The 8,461-nt window shown below is 39.6% G+C and overlaps 1 protein-coding gene across 5 annotated transcripts; it reads right to left on the bottom strand.

Annotated features, from left to right (window-relative positions):
* Nucleotides 1-1,969: 1,969 nt before the first annotated feature.
* On the bottom strand, nucleotides 1,970-8,102 carry LOC133736707 (uncharacterized). 5 transcript variants are annotated; one of them, XM_062164300.1, is made up of 6 exons: nucleotides 7,943-8,102; nucleotides 6,964-7,028; nucleotides 6,292-6,361; nucleotides 3,727-4,319; nucleotides 3,106-3,192; nucleotides 1,970-2,480 (listed from the first exon to the last, which is right to left on the bottom strand). In XM_062164300.1, exons 4-6 carry the CDS (start codon nucleotides 4,307-4,309, stop codon nucleotides 2,143-2,145), a joined length of 1,008 nt encoding a protein of 335 aa, XP_062020284.1. In that variant the 5' UTR covers nucleotides 4,310-4,319; nucleotides 6,292-6,361; nucleotides 6,964-7,028; nucleotides 7,943-8,102; the 3' UTR covers nucleotides 1,970-2,142. The 5 variants fall into 5 exon arrangements, with proteins under 5 accessions (XP_062020284.1, XP_062020282.1, XP_062020287.1 ...); XM_062164298.1 differs by lacking the exon at nucleotides 6,292-6,361; XM_062164303.1 differs by lacking the exon at nucleotides 6,292-6,361 and having other exon boundaries at nucleotides 3,727-3,816.
* Nucleotides 8,103-8,461: the final 359 nt, after the last annotated feature.

The following is an 8,461-nucleotide window of genomic DNA, read 5'->3' as shown; positions in this document are numbered from 1 at the left end:
GAGCGACATCACCGGGAAATGTTGAGATCTTGCTAAAGCGTGACTTTAGCTTGGCTGGGTTGCTAGGGCGTTACCCTTGCTTGGCTGGTTCTGTAACCGTTGTGGTCGCGGCACTACCGTCGGCTCCCGAGGAGACTAGGACCGAAGCACGTTGACAGAGGGTTTGGTGGCACTGAAAGTCGGCTTCTGAGAAGACTAGGACTAGGAGTGTGATCACCGCTAAGAGAAAGAGAAAGAGAGGGAGAGGAGTTGCTCTTAGAGAGGTTTGCTCTAGAGAGAACTTAGATCATCTTAGAGATGTTGTTGTTGTGTTGTGAATGTGTGTTTTAGAATGAGAGGAGAAGGTGTTTATATAGGGAAGAAAAAGAAGAGTGAAATGATGAGTGGAAGAAAAATAATGAAAGTAGATCTAAGTTCACTTGTAAAATATGGAAAAGATAGAGAAAAGATGAAATGAAAGCAAAGCATGAAGGTGCAGCAACATGGAAGTGGTGATGATCTATTCAAGAGATTGTAGAAGAAAAATATATCCAAGGAAAAAGAGAAAAGCATCTAGCTTTCTTCATGTGGGTAGGAAACATGAACATGTGAATATTGAGCTGGTTTTAGGTCAGTTTCTGCCCCTTTATTCCTTCAATTATTTCTCCAACAAGACTTCATTATATGCCTTCGACTTCTTCATATGAAATGTTCCACTATGAGTGTAGATCATCCTGACAAATTTTCAGATTTTTATTCCATGTGGTTGGGCCGAAAATGCTGCTGGACCTCTTACAGGTCCAGTTTTCCAGTTTTGCTTCTGTAGAAAATTGGGCTGATTGTTTGAAGGTCTTCCACTCAAAAAAAGCTCTTGCACTCTTCATAAGAAATGATCCTTGGGCTGTCTAGAATGGATCTGGAAAGTTTCATCACATTTCAATTTCATTTGGTTAGTCTGCCGCCCCTCCTTCCTTGTTTAGCTCGGTTTCTCCTAGCCGAAGTAGGAAAATGTGCTAAAGTTGACTTTTCATGTTTCCATGCTTCCATGCTTTCATAGTAGGCTTTATTTAGCCTCTAAATATATATTTCGAACTTGTCGACAATATATAGCTTGAGCCACTGATATTGGCTCAATTTCTCCAAGACGTGTCTTGTCAGGCCAAAATGTTCATTTTGGGTCCAAACAGTTGGCAAGGCAGGCATTGATTGTTCCCCGTTTCTGATCAACATGACTCGATCTGGTTTGGGTCCGTGGTGGGTTAGGCCAGGCTAGGCTAGCAGCCTACGGTATTCTTGTTTCCTAGGTTGAGACTTGGGCTTGGGTCCTGCCTGGGTTGACTTTTTTTTATTTCTGGTTTTTGTTTTATTTACTTTAATTGGTTACTGTTGTCTCGCCTTTGGCGTGTGATAAATCACTATATGTATCTTGTAGGGCTAGTCGGGCTAAATATATGAGTGCACTCTAAATGCCTTATCTACCCTAACAAGGCGACCATCCATTATTAAATGACCGCATTCTCCTAGTGACAAGATGTAACTAAGTATCGTCAAATTTATCTTTCGATGGTAACATAGTAGGAAACTATAATTTTGATAATTACGCGCACGTTTACTTACTTGGAATGGAATGGAATGTAATGGAATGATTACGGAGTAAAAATACTCCTGTGTTTACTAACACATAAAGGAATCGGAATGATTCCAGGTAAAAGAATTCCTGTGTTTACTAACACATGAAGGAATGGGAATTGGTGGAGGTCCCACCTATTTATCAGGAATCGATTCCTGAATACTCAGGAATTCGATTACGAAGGGGGGAGATGGGTTTAGGAATCATTCCTCCGGAGTCAATACCGATTCCTTTCTTCTCCCATTCCACTTGTCTTCGATTCATGATTATTTTCCATTTCAAGTAAGTAAACGTGTCATACGTTTCATTGTAATCGAGTTCTATTTCCAGTATATAACCGTTATATCAAAGAAAATAAAGTTGACAATAGAACACTCTTTGCTACTACATTAGCGAGAAAAAAAATATTCTTATCCAAACAACCACTTCTAGTCTTAATAAGAGTACGAGGAGTACATGGGTGTTTTCATACATAACTACCATCCTATTTGACGACAACATTACCATAAATTCAAGGACAGACGACAAAGCTCTTAATCCTCAGGTTCTCCCGTCAGCTTACGTAGCAGAAGACCAAATGGCTTTGGATTAGGGCGTTTTGGGCACTCTGAACTCCAGTGTTGACCATACTCGTGACAAACTCCACATTTCTTCCTGACGGCACGTCCTTTCCAGTGGTGAGCTGCATGGACACCCAACCTAGGACATCCCTTGCAAAATAAATCATAGCCATTGCCAAGAGATACGTCCTTGGCGTTTGGGATACAAACCAGGTACGGGCAATCAAACTTCCAGTGTGCATTATCCTTCAAACAAACTTCACAGGGCTCAAATACTTCGTCTTCTGATGACGAAGAGTCATCGTCTTCTTCTGTTAAGACAGTTGCATTAATTACAAATGAACATGAGACCAAAAAAAGAACAGCCAAACCTTAACCAGATGCATCTAATTAACATTGCAAATACTACAAATTTTAATTCCCAGCATACTATGTATTCTAGCATATCAGCAAAGAAAAGGCTCTTCCACTTTTTATTATCTCATTCAATTACTGCAAAGGCACCACTTTCAAGCTTACCAATGCCAATGTTATTTCAACAAACAATATGATTCAATAATAGCGTAGAGCAAGAAAGTTATTTAGTAGCAATTGAGTTCCAACTTTCAAGGATGGTACATGGATTCCAAAAAAAACAAAAGAAGATACAACCATGATCAAATTTTGTTGAGACTTGTTCTCGGTAACCAAAGCAACGGTACTTAAAATAAATTTTTCCACAACAAGTTTAACCTTTGTCTATTTACTTAAAACCTATTTGCAAATTAAGCAATGCAAACACATTTCAACTACATAAACCAAAAGTAAATATTTCAATATCAAAAGAGACTTTCCAAAAGAACAAAGGGTATAAAATTAGACTCCCCCACAAAGTCTCTTGCAAAATGGAGCCCAAGCAACCTCCAGATTAATCACATCTGTAGATCAAAAGCATACCTTGATCAGCTTTACTTATCCGGTACATGTCTGAGGGCCAAAATCTCCGGAGAGGAGTCGAGTCTAGTTCAACAAACTCAGTGGTACCTGTTTGTAGTTCCACGAAAGTTAAATAAGTTACGAGTATTGGGATTTGGTATGGGGCCAGTTTTAGATAACATAATGAACTGAAACCGGCCAGGAGAATGGAGCATAAACTAACTAGGAATAGGAAACCTAATCAAAGTAGAATTGATAACAAACTCAACAAATATTATATAACAACATAATATGGAATGGAAACAATAAATTTTTCTTGAAACATACATATAGAGAAGCTGCAGATGAAATCAATTGATGATCCCAACAACAAGACAATAACTAGTTACTGATACTCATCATCATGGACAAACCAAAATGAATTAACTGGCTTATTTGACAAGCTAATTCTCATGCAAACCTAATAAATACAAAAGTTCCATGTAAGCATTTGATTTTTGATTCTAAATCCCATTCAAATTATGCAAAATGAAGAAGCATTTATTGTCGTAGAACTTCATACAAAATACTAAGACGAAACCCAGCGGGTTTAAAAAATTGTTTACGAATTCATAAACCCTAAAAAAATATATAAAAGCATACCATGAGACCCGATCTTGTGGTAATCCCGCATTGGCTTTGTACTTGCATTGACAAACCCAGCGGTGCTAGGAACAGCTCCAAAGGATTCCACTGTAAGCGAACCATGATAGTCAACATCCCGCATTGTATGTGTTTCCTGATGCAATTCACCATCAACCCAATATTTCAAGTTGAAACAAACACTGGGATTCTTCCTCACAAGTGTATCAATGGCAGGCACAGTGATGTTGGCTACTAACACAAGAATGGTTCGCTGGGGGGAGGCTGAGCGAACCACCTGAAATATTTTATCAAGGATAGTTGAGTGCTCCAGTCGTGGGACTCCGATTTCGGAAAGGTAATGAGTCATAAATGCAGTGTACCCTCGTCTGTGGTCTGAATAAGAGTGACGGATTGAAGCGCCTGTCTGGCCAGCTGCATAGGATTCACAAGTATAGTTGCTTGACTTATCATTCCAGCAGCGGGTTTGCTTGATGAGATAAAATCTAATCGGAAGCCATTTTTCCTCACTTGGTTTGTATTCAATTGTCTCTCTTTGCAACACTCTGCTAAAATAGCAGTGACTCTCGCTCGTCGACGACATGGTGATATTCCTAAATGGTGATCACTAAATTAGTTTTGCCTATATACACATCGACCTAACAACAAACCTAAATCAACCAGGTGAAAAAAGAGAGCCTAACAGAAATACGGAATTATAAAAAAAAATTAATTAACCAGGTATAACAAGCCGTATTCTATAGAGAGAACAGTAATTCATTGATTATCAACAAGGAATTACAAGGGCATCATGAATGCTCTTCAGTAAAATGCCAAACAGATTAGGGATTAGAATCAGATCTTGGTTCAAACTTGGAAAGAAACAAGAGAGAAAAAAAAAATTCAGAAACAAACTATGTCTAAACGAGGCAAGGGAATCAACAAATAAGGGAATTAAAAGTCAGCAAAACCTGATGGAGGATTCAGACAGTGGGCAAGAGGGCGTATGAGGCGAGCAACCGAAGGAATTGTAGGTGATAACAAACGAACCCAAACACAAAACCTAGCCCAAAGGAAATCTTCAATAGATACTTTTTTTCTTTTTGGTTACATTGTCCAATAAATAGTTTCTTTTGGAAATTGACCCGGGGAAACCAACAGCACAGAGAAGGGATCAAACAAAATTATACATACATCTAAAGTTGAAACCACCGTTCATAAGGGCCTGAAATGGAGTGACGCTTTTGCCCTTATGTTTCTCCTTAATTACAGTTTGCCATTGCATCGAGCAAGTGCCGTCTTGGTTTGTTCAGTTTCTTCAATTATAGATCTTTCAAAACGCTCTCTTACGGGAGGCGATTTCACTCATTGGGTTTGACGGTTTGGCTTTTTGTTCATCATTAGTGAGTTTTTCTTTTTTCTTAATCTGGTGTTCGGATGATTGATCGTTCAGGTGATTGTCTGTATTATTGATTGATCGTTCGGATGATCTGTATTGATTGTCTCTTCTGTAGCAACATCTGTACACCGACATCGACTCTTGGGATTTTGTTGAAACAGAAGAAAAGAGGCAGAAAAGAAGAAGAAGAAGAAGAAGATGGAGAAGGAGAAGAAGAGGAAGAAAAAGAAGAGGGAAACAAGAAGAATTTCACTGTTATTCAAGTCAGCATGGGTGTATGTTCGAATTTCACTGCTATTGAGCTTTTATTTAATTCAATTGAATTCAAATAAGTAAACATGTTCTTATTTTTCCCTTTTTTAAGTTGAAATTCAATTCAATTGTTCGGCTGGTTGAAATCTGTACTGTATGATAATCTTTATTTTTCTTTTCGAACAGCTCTGAAACTCGGGTTTTGGGAGAAATCTGAGAAAAGAAAGTTGTGCTCTAGTTTACCATATACTAAAGGAGAGATACTGTTCATAAGGGCCTGAAATGAAGTGACAGTTTTGCCCCTGAATTTTTCTCTCAATTACAATTTGCCATTGCTTTTTGCATTCTGGTTGGTTTCCAGGTGGCTCTGTTTGCTTGCTCACGAAGAGAGAGATCAAGAATGATCGAGAGAGCCAGACAGGTCGGGCAGGATCGAGACTCGAGAGTGTGCAGGTGTGTTTCTTAGCTTTCCGCAAAGAGAGAGAGAGAGAGAAAGCACAGTCGAAACAGAGAGGGAGATAGCGAAAGTGAGCCAGAGAGAGTGGTGATTCCGTTTTGCTGTGAGGAGGAAGAAGATCTACTTCTTGGATAGCTCTTGACAGAACCCGACTCAAGTTTCACCCCGACACCCGGATACGAGCCTGCGGGACCCATTTAAAGGAAATTCTGACGAAAAATCGGCAAAACCTCCCGTGATATGAGCTACCCAAAAATTTGACAAAACCTGGACATGTTTAAAACTAAACTCACACACAAAGATACATCCCAATATTTACATTCCAAGAGCATATATTACATTCTGAAAGTATGAATTCCATCACAACCTCCTTATGATAAACATCAACTCAAACAAAAGCATTCTCCAAATTTAAAAGGGTTATCAGAGCAATACTAATAGCTAAGCCGATATCATACAAGGTAGGTTAAGTAATAACCTACGGACAAAACGGAAGCGCTGATTCCAAAGTCTCTAGTTCCTGGACGCGATCTTGGCCAATTTGAAATCTGGGCATTTGAAAACGAATGGCCCAGGGGAAAACATATAAAATCCATTAGAGTGAGTGGACAAAACTGAAATAAAATCTGAAACAATTAATGGAATGCTTCCCCATTTCTCTTTTCAACAAAACCAACATGCAGCGAGATTCCATACTATTTCCAACTCAATCCTTTTCAAGAAAACTAATTTGATGATTAGGAACTTCCTAATCATCTCATGCCATCTGGGAGGGACTGCCACCCAGATGACGCATCAGAAGGGATTGACAATCGGAATAGGAGGCGGTGGGTAGATGGGACTGCCAACTAGCCACAGGTAGTAGAAGGGACTGCCAACTAACTACCTCATGTCATCTGGAAGGGACTGCCAACCAGATGACGCATCGGTTGGGACTGCCAACCGGGCTGTAGTCTGGAAGGAACTGCCAACCAGACTATTACCTAGAAGGGACTGCCAACTAGGTAAGATACGCATGCGCCAAGATAGCCTCCTTCTCAACTGCTTTCCGATTTTTCTTTCCACAAAACCACATATACTCAAATAGTATTCCACTAAAAACTTAATACCATGTTGCTTGCTTTATTTAAATAAAATAAAGTCCACTCACTAGTGAGTCTCGCAGCTAATCCTGCTACCTGCCCGTGTCCTCCTCGCTCGAGAGCTCAGTACGTCCTGTAATAGTTGGGCATGATATAATTAACCTCACAAAGGAAATAATTAAAGAATTAAAACTCATTCCCTTGAAAAAAAATAATGCTTGCTATCCACAAAATTCCTCTAGACTTCCCCCTCTTCAATTTATAATTCAGATTCTCAAATTCAGAAATCATCAAATAATCAACATCCTCGCTAACTCTCTAATCTTCACCTTCACAAGGATCGTCTCGATAACTCATTTAATTCAATTTCAAATCCTTAATCACAATTATCCACCAAAATAATATAATTTCCTCTTCTAAAATCTCCATATCAACTCCAAATTCTCAACCAAGTAGATCAATTCTGCACTAGCCTTAATAGCAATTTATCAAGGGATTAACCCAAAAGATTTGTAAACCATAAAATCAAAACATCCAACCAAACAATTAATCTCAAGTCTAAAACAATGCTAAACGAAGGTTCCCAACAAGAAGTAAGATTTAACAACACAACGCAGTTAACTAGTCTGACAAAGTCTCAACACGCCACCACCAGTGACGGCGCGTGGTTTCACGCGCCATCACACCAAACCCCATCTCCGGCCAACTTATCTAGCCCAAATGCATCACCACAGCAAACCCAACAATCTTTAAACCTGCAATAACAGCTAAAACTAAGCAGAGGTGGTCGGAATTTCACTCCAAAATCGAAAAAACCCGATGGCTACTGTTCATCACCACTATTCATCATCACTACCACTTCCTCCGGCCAAAACAAGCTACAATAAGGTTGGAAATGTGTTTAACACTTCACAGAGAACCAAAATCACAAGGATTTCCGGCCGGAGACCGCCGGAAATCGAAAACCCAACCGAAGATTCCCAGACCCGATCGGCAATCCTCCCCAAATTAGTTCCAAAACAAGGCCACCCAACGTAAATCACGTACCTGAGATGAAAGAGAATGAAGAGAGGAAGCTTCGATGGCCGGGGACGAGTCCAACAAGGTCCGGCTGCGGTGATTCGCCGGAAATTGGGTCCGGTTCGTGGAGAAGAAGAAAAATAAAAGAAAGGGGGAGGGTTTGGAGGTCGGGCTCTGTCCCGATTTTCACTCTCTCTCTCTCCTCTTATTTATCTATTTTCCCCCTTAGAAACCAATAATTACAATAAAGGGCTTCAAACATTAAATAACAACTTTCCCGTAAAAACTCCGATCTATACAAACTGCGTGCCCACGAACTCAATTTTTCGTAACCTACGACGTACTCAAGGAATATTCCAACGTAACAAACAATTAGAAAGTCAACTCCTCGGTCAAAACCGATAAAAAGGTAACTCATAAAGATTTTAAGGTACGGGGCCTTACAGCTCTGTCGTCTACCTTTTGGGTTGGTTTTTGGTTTGTGTCTTTGGTTTATAGTTTTGATTGGGTTTTTTTTTGCTGTAGTTGGTTTTAAATTGAATTGGG

Source organism: Rosa rugosa, chromosome 3, assembly GCF_958449725.1.
Source record: "Rosa rugosa chromosome 3, drRosRugo1.1, whole genome shotgun sequence".
NCBI classification, from domain to species: Eukaryota; Viridiplantae; Streptophyta; class Magnoliopsida; order Rosales; family Rosaceae; genus Rosa; species Rosa rugosa.
Note: the sequence above shows the minus strand (reverse complement) of the source record. Positions and strands in the feature narration are given on the sequence as shown.